Source organism: Cherax quadricarinatus, chromosome 62 (assembly GCF_038502225.1).
Source record: "Cherax quadricarinatus isolate ZL_2023a chromosome 62, ASM3850222v1, whole genome shotgun sequence".
Taxonomy (NCBI): Eukaryota; Metazoa; Arthropoda; class Malacostraca; order Decapoda; family Parastacidae; genus Cherax; species Cherax quadricarinatus.
Window position 1 is genome coordinate 2,061,743 of NC_091353.1, and position 26,525 is coordinate 2,088,267.

General features: G+C 41.9%; 1 protein-coding gene across 1 annotated transcript; it reads left to right on the top strand.

Moving 5' to 3' along the window:
- The first annotated feature begins 396 nt into the window (after window positions 1-396).
- On the top strand, window positions 397-25,539 carry LOC128687308 (zinc finger protein 271-like). The gene is made up of 2 exons (XM_070098298.1): window positions 397-522; window positions 20,070-25,539. Exons 1-2 carry the CDS (start codon window positions 397-399, stop codon window positions 20,982-20,984), a joined length of 1,041 nt encoding a protein of 346 aa, XP_069954399.1. The 3' UTR covers window positions 20,985-25,539.
- Window positions 25,540-26,525: the final 986 nt, after the last annotated feature.

Here is a 26,525-nt window from a genome sequence, read left to right on the forward strand (position 1 = left end):
GGCAATACTGGATACAGCAAAAGGGTTGGCAACACTGGCTACAGCAGCATGATTGGCAACAATGGCTACAGCAGCAGGGTTGGTAACACTGGCCACAACAACAACAACACAGTCTGTTCAGTTTGTATCAATAAGTGACGTTGTTGTATTGATGTGTGAGGTCAGTAAGAACATTGATGTATCAGTATTAATGTGTGAGGTCAGTAAGAACACTGATGTATCAGTATTAATGTGTGAGGTCAGTAAGAACATTGATGTGTGAGGTCAGTAAGAACATTGATGTATCAGTATTAATGTGTGAGGTCAGTAAGAACATTGATGTATCAGTATTAATGTGTGAGGTCAGTAAGAACATTGATGTATCAGTATTAATGTGTGAGGTTAGTAAGAACACTGATGTGTGAGGTCAGTAAGAACATTGATGTATCAGTATTAATGTGTGAGGTCAGTAAGAACACTGATGTATCAGTATTAATGTGTGAGGTCAGTAAGAACATTGATGTATCAGTATTAATGTGTGAGGTCAGTAAGAACATTGATGTATCAGTATTAACCCTTTGAGGGTTAATGAGGCTTTGAAGCCTGAGTTCAAGCCATAGTTCTATGCCATGAGCTCAGCTCACTTGGATAAGGTGTGAAAAGTAAATTTGGGCCTAGATATGAAAGAATGCATCTATGTAGTAAGTGTGCACCATATAAAACAAATCCTGCATCATGCAGTGCATAATGAGAAAAAAACTGGGACCATGCTTTTGGATTAAAACAGCGACTTTGTGGTGTATTTTTGTATGTTTTTTACTGTTGTATTCAAAGTTTCTTGATCTCATTTGATAGAATGGAATATATATTACAGAAGTAGAGATGATTTTGATTGGTTTTAGTACAGAAAATGGCTTGAAACCGTGCTCAAAGTAGCAGAAATGTTCGAATTTTGCTGATGTTCAAGAGTAAACAAATGATGTGACGCATCCAATACATGTCAGCTGGTGGGTCTAATGTGCATTCACGAATGTGCTGATATTATTTATACAATTATTACAGTATTGCATAACAGTAAATCTTCTATTTTTTGGTGTTAATAAAAATTCTTTATGTGAATAAAAAATCAAAATGGAATTCATCAGTAAAGCCTAGACTTGTAACTAATAAATAGAGGAAATGTTATTTTAGTGCCAGGAATACCTGCAATGTTTATTCTGGACCCTGTTTTGAAATTGGAATAGAGTGGTACCCCGAGTTTCGAACTGCTCCCAACTCGACCAGTTATGTAAGTGTATTATTGTAAGTGCTTTTGTAAGTGTATTTTTTGGGGTCTGAAATGGACTAATCTAATTTACATTATTCCCTAAGGGAACAAATTCGTTTGATAATGGCACTCGAACAGCCTTCTGGAACGAAGAAAGTTCGAAACTCGGGGTACCACTGTATTTTGAACTTTGTGTGAAATTGGCCAAATTACCAATTTCTGATCACCTTATTGGGTAGTTGAAATAGTTGACTGGGCAGTTTCTTCTGCTCAATCAATAAAACAGAAGTAATACAGTGGACCCCCGCATAACGTTGGCATCGCATAGTGTTAAATCTGCATAGTTAGTTTAATATGTTTATTATGCACCCCATACCCATCCTGTGGGTGGTAGTCAAAAGATTACAGAGGTACATAATTGGTCCAGGGACTGGACTCCAAAGTTTTGATAGCTGAGCAAGTTACAGAGGTAATGAACTCAAAATTTACAAAGGTAATGAACTCCAGGTAGGTCTGGTCACAATCATGACAAGTTACAAAGGTATTTACAGATTACAGAGGTACGTAATGGGTCCAGGGACTGGGCCCCCAAAGTTTTGATAGCTGAACTAGGTACAAAGGTAATGAGCTCACAAGTTACAAAGGTAATGAATTCTGTAAGAATGGTTACTTACGTTTATACATGGCTACAATCATGAACAAATTATAGTGTAATGAGCAATTCACACTTCCACACCCGGTCACAACTGTAATAAGTTATTGGTGCAAATATTGATTGTTGAGACACACACACACACACACACACACACACACACACACACACACACACACACACACACACACACACACACACACACACACACACACACACACACACACACACACGCACGCACGCACACAACCACAAATAGGTGAGTACACACACACACACAGACACAGACAGACACACAGACACACAGACGCACAGACACACACACGCACAGACGCACAGACACACAGACACACAGACACAGACAGACACACACACATATACACACACACAAACACTCACACACATACACACACACACACACACACACACACACACACACACACACACACACACACACACTTTAGTTTAATATATTATGCACCCCATACCCATCCTGTGGGCGGTAGTCAAAAGATTACAAAGGTACATAATGGGTCCAGTGACTGGACCCCAAAGTTATGATAGCTGAACTAGTTACAAAGGTAATGAACTCCAGGTAGATCTGGTCACAATCATGGCAAGTTACAGAGGTAATGAATCAGCCTCACTCCTATACATGGTTACAGTCATGAACAAATTACAAAGTAATGAACCACTGATACGTCCACACCTGGTCACAATTGTATTGAGTTATAAATACAAATATTAAGTGGATCATACACCCACACTAGCGCACGCACACACACATACACACACCAGGGCGCACGCACGAACATGTGCACACGAGCGTACAAATATATGCATACACACAAGGATGCACATCCACACACACACACACCCACACACACACCCACACTCACACACCAACACCCACACACCAACACCCACACACCAACACCCACACACCAACACCCACACACACACCCTCACACACCCACACACACACACACCCACACACGCACAGCACACACCGTGCTGGTTATAATTGACAACCAGCACAGTTTCAGGGAAGGAAAATCCTGTGTCACAAACCTACTAGAGTTTTATGACAAGGTGACAGAATGAACATCAAAATGGTATACAATACCAACAGGTTGTTAGGTAAGACACATATGCAACAGTTAGACAACTTTATTCCGAATAAAGTTGTCTAACTGTTGCATATGTGTCTTACCTAACAAGGTGACAGAAGTAAGACAAGAGAGAGAGGGGTGGATCGACTGCATATTTTTGGACTGCAAGAAGGCCTTCGACACAGTTCCTCACAAGAGGTTACTTCAAAAGCTAGAGGATCAGGCACACATAACAGGAAAGGCACTGCAATGGATCAGAGAATACCTGACAGGGAAGCAACAACGAGTCATGGTACGCGACGAGGTGTCAGAGTGGGCGCCTGTGACAAGCGGGGTTCCACAGGGGTCAGTCCTAGGACCTGTGCAGTTCTTGGTATATGTGAACGACATAACGGAAGGGATAGACTCAGAAGTGTCCTTGTTTGCAGATGATGCGAAGTTAATGAGAAGAATCAAATCGGATGAGGATCAGGCAGGACTACAAAGAGACCTGGACAGGCTACAAGCCTGGTCCAGCAACTGGCTCCTTGAATTTAACCCTGCCAAATGCAAAGTCATGAAGATTGGGGAAGGGCAAAGAAGACCGCAGACACAATATAGTTTAGATGGCCAAAGACTGCAAACCTCACTCAAGGAAAAAGATCTGGGGGTGAGTATAACACCGAGCATATCTCCTGAGGCGCACATCAATCAGATAACTGCTGCAGCATACGGGCGCCTGGCAAACCTACAGATAGCGTTCCGATACCTCAGTAAGGATTCGTTTAAGACTCTGTATACCATTTACGTCAGGCCCATACTGGAGTATGCAGCACCAGTTTGGAATCCACACCTAGTCAAGCACGTCAAGAAATTAGAGAAAGTGCAAAGGTTTGCAACAAGAGTAGTCCCAGAGCTACGGGGATTGTCCTATGAAGAAAGGTTGAGGGAAATCGGCCTGACGACACTGGAGGACAGGAGGGTCAGGGGAGACATGATAACGACATATAAAATACTGCGCGGAATAGACAAGGTGGACAAAGACGGGATGTTCCAGAGAAGGGACACAGACACAAGAGGTCACAATTGGAAGTTGAAGACTCAGATGAATCAAAGGGATGTTAGGAAGTATTTCTTCAGTCATAGAGTAGTCAGGCCGTGGAATAGCCTAGAAAGTGACGTAGTGGAGGCGGGAACCATACATAGTTTTAAGGCGAGGTATGATAGAGCTCATGGGGCAGGGAGAGAGAGGACCTAGTAGCAATCAGCGAAGAGGCGGGGCCAGGAGCTGTGACTCGACCCCTGCAACCACAAATAGGTGAGTACAAATAGGTGAGTACACACACACACACACACACACACACACACACATGGTAATGCATTATTTACAGCTAGCAAAATCAGGGTATTTCTCCAGAATGGTCTGCAATATACCACTGTGGATAAAATGCTTTGCCATTTCTTGAACATTTCTGAGTGAGTTGTTTCTAAATTCATTAATTTGATCACACTCCAGTACATAATGACGCAAGGTGTGACAATAGTCCATCTGGCAAAGTTTACATTTCGTTTGGTCTACATCTGGTGGTGGTGATTTAACCTGCCAAAGATACTTGTAACCCAGCTGGAGCCGGGCAGTAATGACATCCAAGAGTCTGCTTATCTTGTTGGATGCACCATAGACATGTGGCTCCTCCTACATGATGGAATGATGATAGATGGACTGACTTGTGTCAATCTCCCTAAGTCTTAAGTCAATAAAGTTCATTTGAAGTTCTTTTCGTATTATTGTTCTCAGACTGCTAACTGACAACCCAAGATTGTAATCTACCCCCTCTTTGAAAGCATGCAGCTTAGCCAATTTATCAGTTCTGTCATGCATCTGAAGACCAATGTGAGATGGAATCCACAGCATGTGCACTCTGACTCCACTGTCCACAATCTTACCATACCTATGTCTGGCTTCTGACACAAGCATGCCACAATTTATACTTAATGAGTTGAGAGCATTTATGGATGACAGAGAATCAGTTACAATTAAAGTGTCAACCTTAGATACATGGACACATTTGAGTGCAAGGAGTATGGCAAACAGTTCTGTTTGAAGGGTAGAGGCCCAGTTATTGATGCGTGCTCCAATTTCTTTATGAGAGCCATCACTCTGTGTGACAACAGCAGCACTACCAGCTGCACCAGTGGACTGGTGAACAGAACCATCGACGTAAATAATTTGTGAAAGAGTGTTCTGTGTGACTAAGTTATCAATACAGCTTAAGGCATCATGTTTGGCTTCAAGACGAAGCTTTGGTTGTGATTTAAGAAGAGTTTTGGGGGGAAATGGAGGAATGGTAGTTTGGAATGGGGTAATATCCCATGGAGCAGGGAAATGTCTCTGTTGTCTAACTTGATATAGATCATGTAGCTGGTTCATGCGGAGGTCGGTTCCAGTTTTTTCGATCCATCTGGAAGGATGTTCACCAGTGCTGAGGAAAGTTTGGAGGGCTTCTGTGCAGGGGTTTGAATGGGCTAGCCTAAGCATATTGACCCCAATAAGGATATTTCTTTCAGTAACACGATCTCTAATACTTGGAATATTAAGTTCTTTCCGCATATTTAAAATTTTGGCAGTACGAGGGCATCCTAGGATGATCCTCATTGCTTCGTTTTGCAGTTTTTCCAGCCCTCCAAGCTTCCAGTCAGACACGAGTGCAAGTAGTGGCGCTGCATAATCAACCAATGATCTAATATAAGCAAGATACATCATTTTCACAATTTTAACATTAGCTCCATACCTGGGATGAAAACCTACCACAACTCTAAGTGCTCTCAGCCTTTCTTTGTATTGGCGACAAAGTCTCGTGACAACAGGTTCACGTAGTGGAACCTCAAAGCCTAGATACCTGTGTCTGCTTACATATTCTAGAAGAGACTCATCATGCAACTGGATCTGACGAACTGTGCCTCTCTGCCGAGGAGGACGCCTGTTGAGTATCTTTGTTTTATCCCCTGAGATTATTAACCCCAGGTCCTGACACGAGGCTAGTACATGATTAAGAATGTTTTGGGTGTTGGAGAATCCGGTGGTGTGAATCATTATGTCATCAGCAAAACTAACCATATAATGATGGGGCTGGCTAGGCATGGCATTAAGTAAGGCATTAATCAAAATGTTGAAAAGGGTGGGACTAAGCACACCTCCCTGTGGGGTTCCTAAATCAAAATCTTTAGTTACACTTCTGTGTCCCTGGAACAACACAGACGACTTTCTGTTGGACAGGTAACCTTTAATCCAGCGGAGAAGCCATCCTCCAACATCCATTCTGGCAAGTTCACTAATGATTACATGTCGGTTGGCTACATCAAAAGCGGATTTAAGGTCAAGGAACGTAGTGTATGAGCTGTCAGTGTGCAGAGTGAGAAAGGTGGTAATGCAATGATGCACACTCCTTCCATGCATGAAGCCATGCAACCGGGGTGACAAGAATTCCTTAATTCTGTGCATAAGACGATTAAAAAACATCCTTTCGAATGTTTTACACAAGCAGATAGTAAGGGATATTGGGTGAAATGAGTTTTGTTGATTGGGCTTCGGAATGGGAATAATGAGGCTATTGGTCCATGATTTAGGGAGCTCCCCAGTGACATAACTCTTGTTATATAATTCAAGTAAAGGATTACCTGGTACTCGACACAGCAATCTGAGTATGTTGTAAGTAATACCATCCTCACCAGGCGATGTGGAGTTGCCCTTAGTTAGTGCTGCATCAGGTTCATAATTAGTGAAAGGAATGTTGCAGTCATCTGCCTTGCTGAGCATAAAGCAAACAAGTCTCTCCCTTGCATCATATTTGTCCATTAATTTTGCCTGTGTGGTACTGGGAAGACTGTCATAGCTAGATGTAGCAGCCCAAGCACTGACTAACTCATTTGCCCTATGCAAGGGATGAGGGTGCGCGATCTGCCCAGTTCTGTTACCCTTAATTCTATTTATGTCCCTCCATGCCCAGCTAAGTGGGGTGTGAGCATTGAGACCATTGACAAATTGTTCCCAGTCTGTTTGCCGCAGCTCTGTCATACGCTCTCTGGCAGCAGCAAGGGCAGTTTGGAAGAGGCTCAGCATTTCAGGGGTACGATGGTTTCTATAGGCTAGGCCTAGTCTGCGAGCAGTATGTTTCAATGTTCGAAGTTTAGAATCATTGTAATAGGTATGGTTTTTATAAGACTTATGATTATTATGGAAGTCATTTAGATTTAGAGTAGTAGGAGGTTTCAGAGGCAGCTCTAAGAAGTTCTGAATACCGCTCACAAGGTCATTGTTAAAAGTCTCGACAGAGGTACACTCATAGGAATTATACCAGTCAGTCACATGTGCAACAAAGTCATCATGTTGATCAGGGGAAACATTAAGATGTTTCCATTTTAATATCCCACCAGGGAGAATAGTATTACCAATATCTAGAGAGGTTAGCCTTGGGAAATGATCAGACGCTATATCTGTTACAATGGAAGACTCACAGCTGGCAGAAGTAATGTTGAAGCCCAGGCACCGATCAAGGACACCTCCATAGATATGTGTGGTTTCAAGGTCACCTACAATTTGCACATTATCATGACTGTTTAAGAGTGACAACAGTTGATTGCCATTACGATTACCAAACTGAGAGTTTCCAATGCTTTTGTGTCTTGCATTATAATCACCAATAATGAGAGTAGGTTCAGACTGAGCACAAGTTGGGAGCTCCAAGTAATTAAACTTATCAACAGGAGCATACAAGTTAAATATGTTGAGAGCAGAGTTCCCAATATAAATCCTAACACCGTGATACTGTAGCCCCTCTGTTTTCTTATGTGCAAGAAGTTGATGGGGAAGTGATTTTTTAATATATAGAATACAAGAATTAGTAGATTTGAGGTTATATGCAACAAACGATGGCAATTTAGGGGGATGGGATTTTTCAGGGACTCTGCGCTCTTGTAGACACACAATATCAATGGATTCAGTGGTTACTTTATGATGCAGGTCAGAAAATCTTTTTCTAAGTGATGCAATATTCCAATTTAAAATGGATAGTTTATACGAGTTTGGTTCCATTATAAAAGTCCAGGGATAGTATTCAATTTCTCAGCAAAATGAAAAATCTTACTAAATAACAAACAGACATAATCAATATCAATATCATCAGTATTATCCTTATCCATGAGTCTCCTAAGTGCACTTCCATTTGTGAGACCTCTTGGGAGTCTTTGTATACAGAGGTCACTGCGCTCTTTGTCTGTGAATGTATGGAAGGTGACACTATCCTTCGCACTCACCTCTCCGCTTTTATTACACTCATCACTATCATCACATGTATAACTTCCCTCATCATTATGATCAGTGATACATACACCATTATCAACAACCGGGTCATCTCCACACTCAGTATCTATCAATACATTACACTCATCAGGTTGACTATCATGATGGTCTTCACTGCCCTTATCATCTTCACTGTGATTGTAAACACCACTATCAGATTCATCGTTTTTGTAATTATTAACACCACTTCAATCATCAGTTTGTTCATCATCACCACACTCATTTTCATAATGGCTGACAATCTGTGGGTTGATGTACTCATTTGCAACCTCTGTAAGTTTTTCCTCATGGTGCTCAAGTTGTTGTTTCAAACACCATTGTTGCTTCTCCAGTACTGTTATGCACAGCTGCATGTTGTGTACCACCCCAGCAAGACTAGCATCATTTGGAGGTATGAAGTCCCGATCAGCTGAGCCAGGTGGCTGACTGACAGCTGACTCAGCCAGACAGATGGTGTCAACACCAGCAGCATTACTAGTGTTGATAGCAGACGTGATCATGCTCTGCTGATGTTCTCCCAGAGATAGCGATACATTTTATCGCTAAAATTTTGCCTCGCATAGTGTTAAAAAATTTGCTCAACGCGATTCGTCTGAGACACGTCCATGCGGCCTGAGCCAGCCTCACTTGTTCTGCCAGTGGCATTGTTTACAAGCCAGCCTCCACGGTAACATTCAAGCATACAATTGGAACATTTCATATTATTACAGCCTTTTTATAGTGATTTCACCTGAAAAGTAAGTGACCATGGGCCCCAAGAAAGCTTCTAGTGCCAACCCTACAGGAATAAGGGTGAGAATTACTATGGAGATGAAGAAAGAGATCATTGCTAAGTATGAAAGTGGAGTGTGTGTCTCTGAGCTGGCCAGGTTGTATAGTAAACCCCAATCAACCATCGCTTCTATTGTGTCCAAGAGAACGGCAATCAAGGAAGCTGTTCTTGCCAAAGGTTTAACTGTGCTTTCGAAACAGAGATCGCAAGTGATAGAAGATGTTGAGAGACTGTTATTGGTGTGGGTAAACGAAAAACAGATAGCAGGCGATAGCATCTCTCAAGCGATCATATGTGAAAAGGCTAGGAAGTTGCACAAGGATTTAATTAGAAAAATGCCTGCAAGTAGTGTTGATGCGAGTGAATTTAAGGCCAGCAAAGGTTGGTTTGAGAGATTTAAGAGGCGTAGTGGCATACATAGTGTGATAAGGTATGGTGAGGCTGCCAGTTCGGACCAAAAAGCAGCTGAAAAATATGTGCATGAATTCAAGGAGTACATAGACAGTGAAGGACTGAAACTGGAACAAGTGTTTAATTGTGACGAAACAGGCCTGTTTTGGAAGAAAATGCCAAGCAGGACCTACATTACTCAGGAGGAAAAGGCACTCCCAGGACATAAGCCTATGAAAGACAGGCTTACTCTTCTCATGTGTGCCAATGCTTCGGAGAGGAGGGGAGAGAAATTGAAGAAGTTGTCTACTTCAAAGATTAAGGAAATCTGTGCAAAGTGGCTTGAAGTGCAAACCTTCATGGATGAAAATCACCCTCAGACAGCTATTGCAAGCCGTGCTGGTGACTATTACACTGACACTGTTGTGAAACACTTTAGGAAAGTCTTAAAGGAACGAGAGGTACAGGCCACTATGGACAGATGTGTTGTGCGACAGAAGTCCAGTGACTGAAGCTGGTCCTAGTGGCATTAAAAGAAGAAGGGAAGCAACCCCGGAAAAGGACTTGACACCTCAAGTCCTATTGGAAGGGGATTCCCCTTCTAAACACTAAAACCATCCAGTCTCCCCTCCTCCCATCCCATCAATCATCACCACATCTTCAATAAAGGTAAGTGTCATGTAACTGTGCATGTTTTCTTAAGTTTGTGTGTATTAAAATTAATATTTCATGTGGTAAAATTTTTTTTTTTTCATACTTTTGGGTGTCTTGCACGGATTAATTTGATTTCCATTATTTCTTATGGGGAAAATTAATTCGCATAACGATAATTTCGCATAACATTGAGCTCTCAGGAACGGATTAATAGCGTTATGCGGGGGTCCACTGTACTAGGAATAATGTAATTGGCCTAAAATGGGAGTCAGAGTGGGCAAAATTGCTGATGCGTAAATATCGCTGACGCTGCAAAATTTGCCTGCATAATTTCATCAGTTTTCCATCAAATTTCATACTTTTTGTTGTATTACCTCCAGGAAAAGATTCTCTACCATTTCATGAGAAAAAATAATTTTTTTTTTTAAATTATTGAACCCTGTGGACAAGTTTCAGATCAAGGGTCTGGACCCTGGAAGGGTTAAGTGAGAGATGACTGTATGTATCATACAAGGAATGTATAAGTACATCTGAAAGTGTAAACTAAGCATGTATTGAAAGCAGTGAATTAAATCCTGCTAATCTGTTATTATTTCTTTTGCAGCCTGTTCTGTTATATGAAGAATTAGCCTTGCACTACCAACACCCACTACCATAAAGCTCATGTAAGTGGTAAAGTTGCTGCAGATACAACGCAGTGTTGCAGAACACGCCACATTAACCTAACATGTTGATTGTTATGTATATTGTGTAATATTTCAAGGTGCCCTCAACATCTTTGCCAGTTTGGCTTCAACATCCTTGCTAGTATGGCTTCAACATCCTCGCTAGTATGGCTTCAACATCCTTGCTAGTATGGCTTCAACATCCTTGCTAGTATGGCTTCAACATCCTTGCTAGTATGGCTTCAACATCCTTGCTAGTATGGCTTCAACATCCTTGCTAGTATGGCTTCAACATCCTTGCTAGTATGGCTTCAACATCCTCGCTAGTATGGCTTCAACATCCTTGCTAGTATGGCTTCAACATCCTCGCTAGTATGGCTTCAACATCCTTGCTAGTATGGCTTCAACATCCTTGCTAGTATGGCTTCAACATCCTTGCTAGTATGGCTTCAACATCCTTGCTAGTATGGCTTCAACATCCTTGCTAGTATGGCTTCAACATCCTTGCTAGTATGGCTTCACCATCCTTGCTAGTATGGCTTCAACATCCTCGCTAGTATGGCTTCAACATCCTTGCTAGTATGGCTTCAACATCCTTGCTAGTATGGCTTCAACATCCTTGCTAGTATGGCTTCAACATCCTTGCTAGTATGACTTCAACATCCTCGCTAGTATGGCTTCAACATCCTCGCTAGTATGGCTTCAACATCCTCGCTAGTATGGCTTCAACATCCTCGCTAGTATGGCTTCAACATCCTTGCTAGTATGGCTTCAACATCCTTGCTAGTATGGCTTCAACATCCTCGATAGTATGGCTTCAACATCCTCGCTAGTATGGCTTCAACATCCTTGCTAGTATGGCTTCAACATCCTTGCTAGTATGGCTTCAACATCCTTGCTAGTATGGCTTCAACATCCTTGCTAGTATGGCTTCAACATCCTCGCTAGTATGGCTTCAACATCCTTGCTAGTATGGCTTCAACATCCTTGCTAGTATGGCTTCAACATCCTTGCTAGTATGACTTCAACATCCTTGCTAGTATGGCTTCAACATCCTTGCTAGTATGGCTTCAACATCCTTGCTAGTATGGCTTCAACATCCTTGCTAGTATGGCTTCAACATCCTTGCTAGTATGGCTTCAACATCCTCGCTAGTATGGCTTCAACATCCTCGCTAGTATGGCTTCAACATCCTTGCTAGTATGGCTTCAACATCCTTGCTAGTATGGCTTCAACATCCTTGCTAGTATGGCTTCAACATCCTTGCTAGTATGGCTTCAACATCCTCGCTAGTATGGCTTCAACATCCTTGCTAGTATGGCTTCAACATCCTTGCTAGTATGGCTTCAACATCCTTCCTAGTATGACTTCAACATCCTTGCTAGTATGGCTTCAACATCCTTGCTAGTATGGCTTCAACATCCTTGCTAGTATGGCTTCAACATCCTTGCTAGTATGGCTTCAACATCCTTGCTAGTATGGCTTCAACATCCTTGCTAGTATGGCTTCAACATCCTTGCTAGTATGGCTTCAACATCCTTGCTAGTATGGCTTCAACATCCTCGCTAGTATGGCTTCAACATCCTCGCTAGTATGGCTTCAACATCCTCGCTAGTATGACTTCAACATCCTCGCTAGTATGGCTTCAACATCCTTGCTAGTATGGCTTCAACATCCTTGCTAGTATGGCTTCAACATCCTTGCTAGTATGGCTTCAACATCCTTGCTAGTATGGCTTCAACATCCTTGCTAGTATGGCTTCAACATCCTTGCTAGTATGGCTTCAACATCCTCGCTAGTATGGCTTCAACATCCTCGCTAGTATGGCTTCAACATCCTCGCTAGTATGGCTTCAACATCCTCGCTAGTATGGCTTCAACATCCTCGCTAGTATGGCTTCAACATCCTCGCTAGTATGGCTTCAACATCCTCGCTAGTATGGCTTCAACATCCTCGCTAGTATGACTTCAACATCCTCGCTAGTATGGCTTCAACATCCTCGCTAGTATGACTTCAACATCCTCGCTAGTATGGCTTCAACATCCTTGCTAGTATGGCTTCAACATCCTTGCTAGTATGGCTTCAACATCCTTGCTAGTATGGCTTCAACATCCTCGCTAGTATGACTTCAACATCCTCGCTAGTATGGCTTCAACATCCTTGCTAGTATGGCTTCAACAGTATGGCTTCAACATCCTCGCTAGTATGGCTTCAACATCCTCGCTAGTATGGCTTCAACATCCTTGCTTCAACATCCTTGCTAGTATGGCTTCAACATCCTTGCTAGTATGGCTTCAACATCCTTGCTAGTATGACTAGTATATGGCTTCAACATCCTTGCTAGTATGGCTTCAACATCCTTGCTAGTATGGCTTCAACATCCTTGCTAGTATGGCTTCAACATCCTTGCTAGTATGGCTTCAACATCCTTGCTAGTATGGCTTCAACATCCTTGCTAGTATGGCTTCAACATCCTTGCTAGTATGGCTTCAACATCCTTGCTAGTATGGCTTCAACATCCTTGCTAGTATGGCTTCAACATCCTTGCTAGTATGGCTTCAACATCCTTGCTAGTATGGCTTCAACATCCTTGCTAGTATGGCTTCAACATCCTTGCTAGTATGGCTTCAACATCCTTGCTAGTATGGCTTCAACATCCTTGCTAGTATGGCTTCAACATCCTTGCTAGTATGGCTTCAACATCCTTGCTAGTATGGCTTCAACATCCTTGCTAGTATGGCTTCAACATCCTTGCTAGTATGGCTTCAACATCCTTGCTAGTATGGCTTCAACATCCTTGCTAGTATGGCTTCAACATCCTCGCTAGTATGGCTTCAACATCCTTGCTAGTATGGCTTCAACATCCTTGCTAGTATGGCTTCAACATCCTTGCTAGTATGGCTTCAACATCCTTGCTAGTATGGCTTCAACATCCTTGCTAGTATGGCTTCAACATCCTTGCTAGTATGGCTTCAACATCCTGGCTAGTATGGCTTCAACATCCTTAGCTAGTATGGCTTCAACATCCTTGCTAGTATGGCTAGTATGGCTTCAACATCCTTGCTAGTATGGCTTCAACATCCTCGCTAGTATGGCTTCAACATCCTTGCTAGTATGGCTTCAACATCCTTGCTAGTATGGCTTCAACATCCTTGCTAGTATGGCTTCAACATCCTTGCTAGTATGGCTTCAACATCCTTGCTAGTATGGCTTCAACATCCTCGCTAGTATGGCTTCAACATCCTTGCTAGTATGGCTTCAACATCCTTGCTAGTATGGCTTCAACATCCTTGCTAGTATGGCTTCAACATCCTTGCTAGTATGGCTTCAACATCCTCGCTAGTATGACTTCAACATACTTGCTAGTATGGCTTCAACATACTTGTATGGCTTCAACATCCTCGCTATATGGCTTCAACATCCTTGCTAGTATGGCTTCAACATCCTTGCTAGTATGGCTTCAACATCCTCGCTAGTATGGCTTCAACATCCTTGCTAGTATGGCTTCAACATCCTTGCTAGTATGGCTTCAACATCCTCACTAGTATGGCTTCAACATACTTGCTAGTATGGCTTCAACATCCTCGCTAGTATGGCTTCAACATCCTTGCTAGTATGGCTTCAACATCCTTGCTAGTATGGCTTCAACATCCTTGCTAGTATGGCTTCAACATCCTTGCTAGTATGGCTTCAACATCCTCGCTAGTATGGCTTCAACATCCTTGCTAGTATGGCTTCAACATCCTTGCTAGTATGGCTTCAACATCCTTGCTAGTATGGCTTCAACATCCTTGCTAGTATGGCTTCAACATCCTTGCTAGTATGGCTTCAACATCCTTGCTAGTATGGCTTCAACATCCTTGCTAGTATGGCTTCAACATCCTTGCTAGTATGGCTTCAACATCCTAGTATGGCTTCAACATCCTTGCTAGTATGGCTTCAACATCCTTGCTAGTATGGCTTCAACATCCTTGCTAGTATGGCTTCAACATCCTTGCTAGTATGGCTTCAACATCCTTGCTAGTATGGCTTCAACATCCTTGCTAGTATGGCTTCAACATCCTTGCTAGTATGGCTTCAACATCCTTGCTAGTATGGCTTCAACATCCTTGCTAGTATGGCTTCAACATCCTTGCTAGTATGGCTTCAACATCCTTGCTAGTATGGCTTCAACATCCTTGCTAGTATGACTTCAACATCCTTGCTAGTATGGCTTCAACATCCTTGCTAGTATGGCTTCAACATCCTTGCTAGTATGGCTTCAACATCCTTGCTAGTATGGCTTCAACATCCTTGCTAGTATGGCTTCAACATCCTTGCTAGTATGGCTTCAACATCCTTGCTAGTATGGCTTCAACATCCTTGCTAGTATGGCTTCAACATCCTTGCTAGTATGGCTTCAACATCCTTGCTAGTATGGCTTCAACATCCTTGCTAGTATGGCTTCAACATCCTTGCTAGTATGGCTTCAACATCCTCGCTAGTATGGCTTCAACATCCTTGCTAGTATGGCTTCAACATCCTTGCTAGTATGGCTTCAACATCCTCGCTAGTATGGCTTCAACATCCTTGCTAGTATGGCTTCAACATCCTTGCTAGTATGGCTTCAACATCCTTGCTAGTATGGCTTCAACATCCTTGCTAGTATGGCTTCAACATCCTTGCTATTATGGCTTCAACATCCTTGCTAGTATGGCTTCAACATCCTTGCTAGTATGGCTTCAACATCCTCGCTAGTATGGCTTCAACATCCTCGCTATTATGGCTTCAACATCCTCGCTAGTATGGCTTCAACATCCTTGCTAGTATGGCTTCAACATCCTCGCTAGTATGGCTTCAACATCCTTGCTAGTATGGCTTCAACATCCTTGCTAGTATGGCTTCAACATCCTCGCTAGTATGGCTTCAACATCCTTGCTAGTATGGCTTCAACATCCTTGCTAGTATGGCTTCAACATCCTTGCTAGTATGGCTTCAACATCCTTGCTAGTATGGCTTCAACATCCTTGCTAGTATGGCTTCAACATCCTCGCTAGTATGGCTTCAACATCCTTGCTAGTATGGCTTCAACATCCTTGCTAGTATGGCTTCAACATCCTTGCTAGTATGGCTTCAACATCCTTGCTAGTATGGCTTCAACATCCTTGCTAGTATGACTTCAACATCCTTGCTAGTATGGCTTCAACATCCTTGCTAGTATGGCTTCAACATCCTTGCTAGTATGACTTCAACATCCTTGCTAGTATGGCTTCAACATCCTTGCTTGTATGGCTTCAACATCCTTGCTAGTATGGCTTCAACATCCTTGCTAGTATGGCTTCAACATCCTTGCTAGTATGGCTTCAACATCCTTGCTAGTATGACTTCAACATCCTTGCTAGTATGGCTTCAACATCCTTGCTAGTATGGCTTCAACATCCTTGCTAGTATGGCTACAACATCCTTGCTAGTATGGCTTCAACATCCTTGCTAGTATGGCTTCAACATCCTTGCTTGTATGGCTTCAACATCCTTGCTAGTATGGCTTCAACATCCTTGCTAGTATGGCTTCAACATCCTTGCTAGTATGGCTTCAACATCCTTGCTAGTATGACTTCAACATCCTTGCTAGTATGGCTTCAACATCCTTGCTAGTATGGCTTCAACATCCTTGCTAGTATGGCTTCAACATCCTTGCTAGTATGGCTTCAACATCCTTGCTAGTATGGCTTCAACATCCTTGCTAGTATGGCTTCAACATCCTTGCTAGTATGACTTCAACATCCTTGCTAGTATGGCTTCAACATCCTTGCTAGTATGGCTTCAACATGCTTGCTAGTATGGCTTCAACATCCTTGCTAGTATGGCTTCAACATCCTTGCTAGTATGGCTTCAACATCCTTGCTAGTATGGCTTCAACATCCTTGCTAGTATGACTTCAACATCCTTGCTAGTATGGCTTCAACATCCTTGCTAGTATGGCTTCAACATCCTTGCTAGTATGACTTCAACATCCTTGCTAGTATGGCTTCAACATCCTTGCTAGTATGGCTTCAACATCCTTGCTAGTATGGCTTCAACATCCTTGCTAGTATGGCTTCAACATCCTTGCTAGTATGGCTTCAACATCCTTGCTAGTATGGCTTCAACATCCTTGCTAGTATGACTTCAACATCCTTGCTAGTATGGCTTCAACATCCTTGCTAGTATGGCTTCAACATCCTTGCTAGTATGGCTTCAACATCCTTGCTAGTATGGCTTCAACATCCTTGCTAGTATGGCTTCAACATCCTTGCTAGTATGGCTTCAACATCCTTGCTAGTATGGCTTCAACATCCTCGCTAGTATGACTTCAACATCCTCGCTAGTATGGCTTCAACATCCTTGCTAGTATGGCTTCAACATCCTTGCTAGTATGGCTTCAACATCCTTGCTAGTATGGCTTCAACATCCTTGCTAGTATGGCTTCAACATCCTTGCTAGTATGGCTTCAACATCCTTGCTAGTATGGCTTCAACATCCTCGCTAGTATGGCTTCAACATCCTTGCTAGTATGGCTTCAACATCCTTGCTAGTATGGCTTCAACATCCTCGCTAGTATGGCTTCAACATCCTCGCTAGTATGGCTTCAACATCCTTGCTAGTATGGCTTCAACATCCTCGCTAGTATGGCTTCAACATCCTCGCTAGTATGGCTTCAACATCCTTGCTAGTATGGCTTCAACATCCTCGCTAGTATGGCTTCAACATGTACAGTTGGAATTCAGAATTCTCCTGCTTTCTAATACACTTGATTTAATTATGCAATATTTTTACTGCAGCTGTTTTTGAACATTGCTTATTGAGGTTTTGTTGATATTCACTGCTTGTATGTTTGGCACAGTACCACTTGATTGTTGTTTGGCACACTACCACTTGATTGTTTGGCACACTACCACTTGATTGTTGCTTCACACACTACCACTTGATTGTTGTTTGGCACACTACCACTTGATTGTTTGGTGCACTACCACTTGATTGTTGTTTGGCACAGTACCACTTGATTGTTGTTTGGCACACTACCACTTGATTGTTTGGCACACTACCACTTGATTGTTGCTTCACACACTGCCACTTGATTGTTTGGCACACTACCACTTGATTGTTTGGCACACTACCACTTGATTGTTGCTTCACACACTGCCACTTGATTGTTGTTTGGCACACTACCACTTAATTGTTGTTTGGCACACTACTATTTGATTGTTGTTTGGCACACTACCACTGATTGTTGCTTGGCACACAATCACTTGATTGTTTGGCACATTACCACTTGATTGTTCTTTGGCACACTACCACTTGATTGTTTGGCACACTACCACAAAATTGTTGCTTGGCACACTGCCACTTGATTGTTTGGCACACTACCACTTGATTGTTGCTTGGCACACTGCCACTTGATTGTTTGGCACACTACCACTTGATCGTTGCTTGCACACTACCACTTGATTGTTGTTTGGCACACTACCACTTGATTGTTTGGTGCACTACCACTTGATTGTTGCTTGGTACACTACCACTTGATTGGCAAACTACCACTTGATTGTTGTTTGGCACATTGCCACTTGTATGTTGCTTGGCACACTACCACTTGATTGTCACACTACCACTTGATTGTCACACTACCACATGATTGTTGCTTGGCACACTACCACTTGATTGTTACTGGGCACACTGCAACTTTATTGTTTCTGGGCACACTACCACTTGACACTTGATTGTTACTGGGCATGCTACCACTTGATTGTTACTAGGCACACTACCACTTGACACTTGATTGTTACTGGTCACACTACCACTAGACACTTGATTGTTACTGGGAACACTACCACTTGATTGTTACTAAGCACACTACCACTTGACACTTGATTGTTACTGGCACACTACCATTTGACACTTGATTGTTACTGGGCACACTACCACTTGATTGTTACTTGGCACACTTCCACTTGATTGTTACTGGGCACACTACTTTATTGTTACTGAGCACACTACCACTTGACACTTGATTGTTACTGGGCACACTACCACTTGATTGTTACTGGGCACATTACCACTTGACACTTGATTGTTACTGGGCACACTACCACTTGACAGTCGATTGTTATTGGGCACACTACCACTTGATTGTTACTGGGCACACTGCCACTTGATTGTTGCTGGCCACACTACCACTAGATTGTCACTGGCCACACTACCACTAGATTGTTACTTACCACACTACCACTAGATTGTTACTGGCCACACTACCACTAGATTGTTACTGGCCACACTACCACTTGATTGTTATTGGCCACACTACCAAAACTTTGGAGTCCAGTCCCTGGACCAATTATGTACCTCTGTAATCTTTTGACTACCGCCCACAGGATGGGTATGGGGTGCATAATAAACATATTAAACTAACTAAACTACCACTTGATTGTTACTGGCCACACTACCACTAGATTGTTACTGGCCACACTACCACTTGATTGTTACTGGCCACACTACCACTAAATTGTTACTGGCCACAGTACTACTAGATTGTTACTGGCCACACTACCACTAGATTGTTACTGGCCACACTACCACTAGATTGTTTCTGGCCACATTACCACTTGATTGTTACTGGCCACACTACCACTTGATTGTTTCCAGCCACACTACCACTAGATTGTTACTGGCCACACTACCAGTAGATTGTTACTGGCCACACTACCACTTGATTGTTGCTTGGCACACTATCACTTGATTGTTTGGCACACTATCACTTGATTGTTACTGGCCACACTACCACTAGATTGTTACTGGCCACACTACCACTTGATTGTTACTGGCCACACTATCACTAGATTATTCCTGGCCACACTACCCCTGGATTCGGTATATTAGAATGATGTGTAATGATATATGGCCAAGTAATTTTTAAGTAATTTAATGTGAAATGTCTGTTTCTGGCTTGAGGACTTGCGTCTCATCCAGGAACCTCACTCCTGCGTGTTGCCAGGTTTAACTGTCCATGAAGCTTAACATCACATTTTGAAATAGTGTGAATGTTTTACCTTATTTATGTGAAGACTTCACCTAATTTTGTGTTTTGGGGCACAAACTGAAATTTTAACCACATTTTTTTGTTTCCTCATACATGAGAAAAACCATATCAAGATTACTTTCTAAATTAATGTAGTCCAGTACTTCACATGTAAGTTAATACAGGAATGATACTGGTTTTTTTTTCAGTGTGTCGGCAGTACTCCACAACAGTCAGATCTGATGCATCACGTGAAGGCTGATATGACAGAGAAACCACATCGGTGTTTGGAATGCTTGAAATACTTTCCAAGTAAAACACGACTCATACGTCACACAAGAGTTCATACTGGAGAGAAACCATATCAGTGTTCTGAGTGTTTAAAAGAATTTTCACAGAAGTCGTCTCTGATACTTCATACAAGAGTTCACACAGGAGAGAAACCTTATAAATGTTCAAGGTGTCTAAAAGATTTTTCACAGAGATCAACTTTAATGCAACATATGAGAGTACATTCAGGTGAGAAACCATATCAGTGTTCAGTGTGTCTAAAACACTTCTCACAAAATTCAAATTTAATGCAACACATGAGAGTTCACACAGGAGAGAAACCTTATCAATGTTCAGAGTGTCACAAAGACTTTAAACAAAAATCTGTTCTAGTACAACACATGAGAGCTCATACTGGAGAGAAACCATTTCAGTGTTCAGAATGCTTAAAGGAGTTTAGAGGGAAAAAAAATTTAAAACAGCACATGAGAGTTCATACAGGAGAGAAGCCTTATCGGTGTCCAGTGTGTTCAAAAGATTTTTCAAAAAAGTCACATTTAGTACGACACAAAAGAGTTCATATGGGAGATCAGCTATTTCAGTGTTCGGAATGTTTCAAAGATTTTAAACATAAATCAAATCTAATCCTTCACATGAAAGCTCATGTAAAAGAGAAACCGTATCGTTGTTCAGAGTGTCTAAAAGATTTTAAACAAAAATCCTATCTAATGCTTCATCAGAGAGTTCATACACAAGAGGCAATAGCACTTCAGTGTTCCATATGTCTCAAATTTTTATCAAAAAAATCACATTTAATACGACACATGATAGCTCATACAACAGAGAAAGCATAATGCTCTTTGGTTTCTGGCAGAATTTTAATTTATGTATAATAAAATCTTGAGAATTCAGAAGAGAAACCACATTAGCATTCTGTATTTGAAATTTTTAAAAAAATTTCAACTCGTTAGGTATTTGAGAACTCATATAAAATTTAGGAATGCATTTTTACATTGAGGTTATCTAGTAACAAAAAAACTTGCATGAATGTTAGTTGATTTTGGATTAAGAGAACAAAACAAAATGGTAAGTTTGAGGGCACTGCAGTGTACCTGTCTGTCCTCTACCAACAACACTGTGTGTGTGTGAGGAGACTTCAGTGTACCTGTCTGTTCTCAACCAACAACACTGTGTGTGTGTGTGAGGACACTGCAGTGTACCTGTCTGTTCTCAACCAACAACACTGTGTGTGTGTGTGTGAGAGGACACTGCAGTGTACCTGTCTGTTCTCAACCAACAACACTGTGTGTGTGTGAGGACACTGCAGTGTACCTGTCTGTTCTCAACCAACAACACTGTGCATGTGTGTGTGAGGACACTGCAGTGTACCTGTCTGTTCTCAACCAACAACACTGTGTGTGTGTGTGTGAGGACACTGCAGTGTACCTGTCTGTTCTCCACCAACAGCAGTGTGTGCATGTGAGGACACTGCAGTGTACCTGTCTGTCCTCCACCAACAACAGTGTGTGTGTGAGGACACTACAGTATACCTGTCTGTTCTCCACCAACAACAGTGTGTGTGTGTGAGGACACTGCAGTGTACCTGTCTGTCCTCCACCAACAACAGCGTGTGTGTGAGGACACTGCAGTGTACCTGTCTGTTCTCAACCAACAACAGTGTGTGTGTGTGTGTGTGTGAGGACACTGCAGTGTACCTGTCTGTTCCCCACCAACAACTGTGTGTGTGTGTGAGGACACTGCAGTGTACCTGTCTGTCCTCCACCAACAACAGTGTGTGTGTGAGGACACTGCAGTGTACCTGTCTGTTCTCCACCAACAACAGTGTGTGTGTGAGGACACTGCAGTGTACCTGTCTGTCCTCCACCAACAACAGTGTGTGTGTGAGGACACTGCAGTGTACCTGTCTGTTCTCCACCAACAACAGTGTGTGTGTGAGGACACTGCAATGTACCTGTCTGTCCTCCACTAACAACATTGTGTGTGTGTGAGGACACTGCAGTGTACCTGTTTCTCCTCACCAACAACAGTGTGTGTGTGAGGGCACTGCAGTGTACCTGTCTGTCCTCCACTAACAACAGTTATGTGAGGGCACTGCAGTGTACCTGTCTGTCCACTACCAACAACAGTGTGTGTGAGGACACTGCAGTGTACCTGTCTGTCCTCCACTAACAACAGTATGTAAGGGCACTTCCGTGTACCTATCTGTTCTACACCAACAACAGTGTGTGTGAGGGCACTGCAGTGTACCTGTCTGTCTTCCAACAACAACACAGTGTGTAAGGGCACTGCAGTGTACTGTCCTCTACCAACAACAATGTGTGTGTGTGAGAGAGAGCACTGCAGTGTACCTGTCTGTCCTCCAACAATAACAATGTGTGTGGTGATGCCAGCACTCTTTAAGAAACTACAATGTGTATACCTAACAAGCTTTGTCCATTGTTTGAGAATCATTTGACCCAGTGGATTTTGACCCATATTTCCAAAGTCTGTTAATTAAAGGTCTCTTTAATTGAAGATTTACTGTATATGACATATGCAAACCCCTGGTCAATTTGCAGGACAGACTGGCTGGACACTGCTGTTGACCCTTGCTTAATGAATATTCGCTGAGCATAATTTTGAGGAACAGCCAAAAAATAAAAATTCCCTGCTTGAATACCATTTTTATGCACTTGCAATGACCTCATGCCAGGCAGTAACTATTATTAACTGACAAGGTGTATACATACCTGCTGTTATTTCAATAAAATATATTTCTGTTACTAGTTCCATATGTGTCGGTTTACAGTGGACCCCCGGATTAAGAAGTCACCAGAATAAGTAATAATTGGAATAAATAAAATTTTTGCGTCAAAATATTGGCTCGGTGAACATCACTGAACTCGGTATAAGTCATTCGTGTTGGGGCCTGATCTGCCCAGTGTGCCATTGTTTACCAGCCAGCGAGGACGACGATCCCACGCATTCATACAATACATTTTGTATTATTCCATTCTTTTTAGTGCTTGTAACTGCTAAATAAGCCACCATGGGCCCAAAGAAAGCTTCTAATGCCAGTCAGCCCTTTGGTAAAGGGCTGAGAGAGAGAGAGGGGAGAATGTGCCTTTTTCAGTGATTCTGCAATATGTATGATACTAAACAGCAGGAGTCTATAAAGGTTATAGTGCCAGCCAGTGATAAAGTGTAGCATTAACTTAATCGATAGAAAAAGGGCAGCATGAACCTAACTCCTCCAATGTTGTTGGAGTTATATAGGGTGACTAACAACACTGCCGTCTCTAGTCTCTACTGTTGCTGCCACCTCCACCACCGCTATGTACGGTTTATGTCTCAGTGGCCCTTATACACCCAACAACAATAACACAGCAACACTTGTGACATACTTAATGACGTATTTTATTCATTCTAGAGTATGTCATGTTTCTGTGTTATTAATATTGTTTATTATGTCAGATGAATTGTGCTAGATAAATAAGCCGTAGAGCTGATATTAGTGTGATATTGAAGGACTATCTTGTTCTCTCTCCCAGCACAATTCCTAATATATGCCAGAAACAGACCTGTCTGGAAAACTTTTTTGAGCAACAGGGGTCCAGCGACTCTCAAGCTGGTCTTAGTGGCATTAAAAAACAAAGGAGGGAAGTAACCCAGGTACCTGAAGTCTTTATGGGGTGGATTTCCCTTCCAAACAATTGTAAACTCCTCCATCCTCTCCCCTCCTCCCGTCTTCCATACATCACCATGTCTTCAGTAAAGGTAAGTTTGATGTTATTATCACTATTCTTCATGTATCATTGTTTTCTGTGTAGGTAAATGTATGTTTCATGTAGAAAACATTTTTTTAATACTTTTGGCTGTCTGAAACGGATTAATTGATTTCCATTATTTCTTATGGGGAAAATTAATTTGGAATAAGTCAGATTCGGGATAAGTCATTCTCCCTGGAATGGAATAATTTCATAATCTGGGGGTCCACTGTATTTTAAATAAAATTTACTGAAGAAAAATATGGGTGTGATGTATGGGTTGTAAATGTTGCAGCAAGGAGGAGGCTGGAGGAAGTGGAGATGTCATGTCTGAGGGAAATGTGCAGTGTAAATATTATGAAAAGAATTCGTTGTTTGGAGATTAAGATGAGTTGCAAGGTTACTGAAAGTATTATGCAGAGGGCTGAAGAGAGGTTATTGAGGTGGTTCGAACATTTAGAAAGACTGGAGCAAAATAGGGTGACTTGGAAGGCATATAAATCTGTAATGGAGGAAAGGCAGGGCAGGGGTCACTCTAGAAAAGGTTGGAGGGAGAGAGTAAAGGAAGTTTTATATGTGAAAGGCTTGGATATCCAGCAGTTCCCTACAGCCTGATCGTGGACTGGGCTGCGGGGACGTTGATCCCCAGAACACCCTTCAGGTAGGTAGAGCATGTTAGATAGGATTGAGTGGAGGCAAGTGGTTTTTATGACTTTGTGCTGTTCGAGTGTGAGCAAGGTAACATTTATGTAGGAATACAGGGAAACCAGTTAGCCAGGCTTGAGTCCTGGAGGTAGGAAGTACAGTACCTGCACTCTGAAGAAGGGGTTGGAATATTTGCACTTTGAACAGGTATCTGAGCTGTAATGTCATTGCATCTCTGGCAAGACAATGGTGGAGTGAGTGATGGTGAAAGTGTCACTTCTTTTTCAGGTCCCCCTGCCTCTGTAGAGGATGGCTGGTGTGTTAAAAAAATAAAAAGAACCTCAGATCAGTTGTAATATACAATACCACATTTCTTGACCAAATATAGCAGTCAAATAGGGACCCACTAAGCCTACACCAAATTGCAGTAGACAAATAGGGACCCACTAAGCCTACACCAAATTGCAGTAGACAAATAGGGACCCACTAAGCCTACACCAAATTACAGCAGACAAATAGGGACCCACTAAGCCTACACCAAATTATAGCAGATAAATAGGGACCCACTAAGCCTACATCAGATTATGAATATAGACAAATAGGGACCCAATGAACATACACCAAATTATAGCAGACAAATAGGGACCCACTAAGCCTACACCAAATTATAACAGACAAATAGGGACCACTAAGCCTATACACTAAATGATCATAAGGCATGAAGCAGTCTTTACGATGGAGTGTTGCATAGATCTGATAGAAGATGGAGTTAGTCTCAGCTCTTTCATCCTCTTCAGATGGAATTTGGTCTGTCTGCTAATTACACACTGTTGTAAAAGGTACAGTAACACTGAAAAGATGTCACTGTTGACACGTGTGTACAGTTCATGACATTTATTGCAAGAAACACTTCACCATGATACTGCAGTCTGAGATATTCAGTAATGGCAAAATGTTTCTTGCAATATATGTCATGAGCTGTACACAAGTGTCAACAATGACATCTTTTCAGTGTTACTGTACCTTTTACAACAGTGTGTAAGTAGCAGACAGATCAAATTCCATCTGAAGAGGATGAAAGAGCTGAGACTAACTCCATCTTCTATCAGATTTATGCAATACTTCATGTTAAAGACTGCTTCATGCCTTATGATCATTTAGTGGTTCCTATTTATCTGTTATAATTTGGTGTAGGCTTAGTGGGCCCCTATTTGTCTGCTATAATTTGGTGTAGGCTTAGTGGTCCCTATTTGTCTATAATTTGGTGTAGGTTTAGACTAAGGTCCCTATTTGTCTGCTGTTATTTAGTGGGTTTCTATTTGCTATAATTTGCAGTAGGCCTAGTGGGTTCCTATTTGTTTGCTATAATTTGGTCAAGAAATGTGGTATTTTATATTACAACTTATCTGGATAAATGTTCACAATTATTTTTTATTTTATTATTTCTTCAGTTTTTTTAGATAGGATATACTAATGCATATGAATATATGCTGCACAATTTTAAAATTATATTTGACATACACAAATGGGAACATCAAAACATGGAAATGGAGGGGTACTGAAGTAGGCCTACTGGTCATTCTCATTCATATATTTGTCCTGTGACCTGCTTGGCAGTTTCTCTCACTCATTGACAACACAGATACTGAACAAGTACTTTCCTATATACAGTGGACCCCCGGTTAACGATATTTTTTCACTCCATAAGTATGTTCAGGTGCCAGTACTGACCGAATTTATTCCCATAAGGAATATTGTGAAGTAGATTAGTCCATTTCAGACCCCCAAACATACACGTACAAACGTACTTACATAAATACACTTACATAATTGGTCGCATTCGGAGGTAATCGTTATGCGGGGGTCCACTGTACTTTCTAAATGTAATGTTATCCAATTTGAATCTATTCAGGTTCTTTATTTTTTGGACATCCTCAGTCATATCTCCCCTCAATTTGTCTTTCAAGAGAGTGTAGGTTCTGG

What these genes read in the sequence shown, in the direction of transcription:
- LOC128687308 (XM_070098298.1), top strand. Translation starts at nt 397, where the DNA reads ATGTGTGAGGTCAGTAAGAACATTGATGTATCAGTATTAATGTGTGAG. An exon ending in TATCAGTATTAATGTGTGAG is followed by an intron (nt 523 to 20,069) that starts GTCAGTAAGAAC and finishes TTTTTTTTTCAG; the next exon opens with TGTGTCGGCAGTACTCCACA.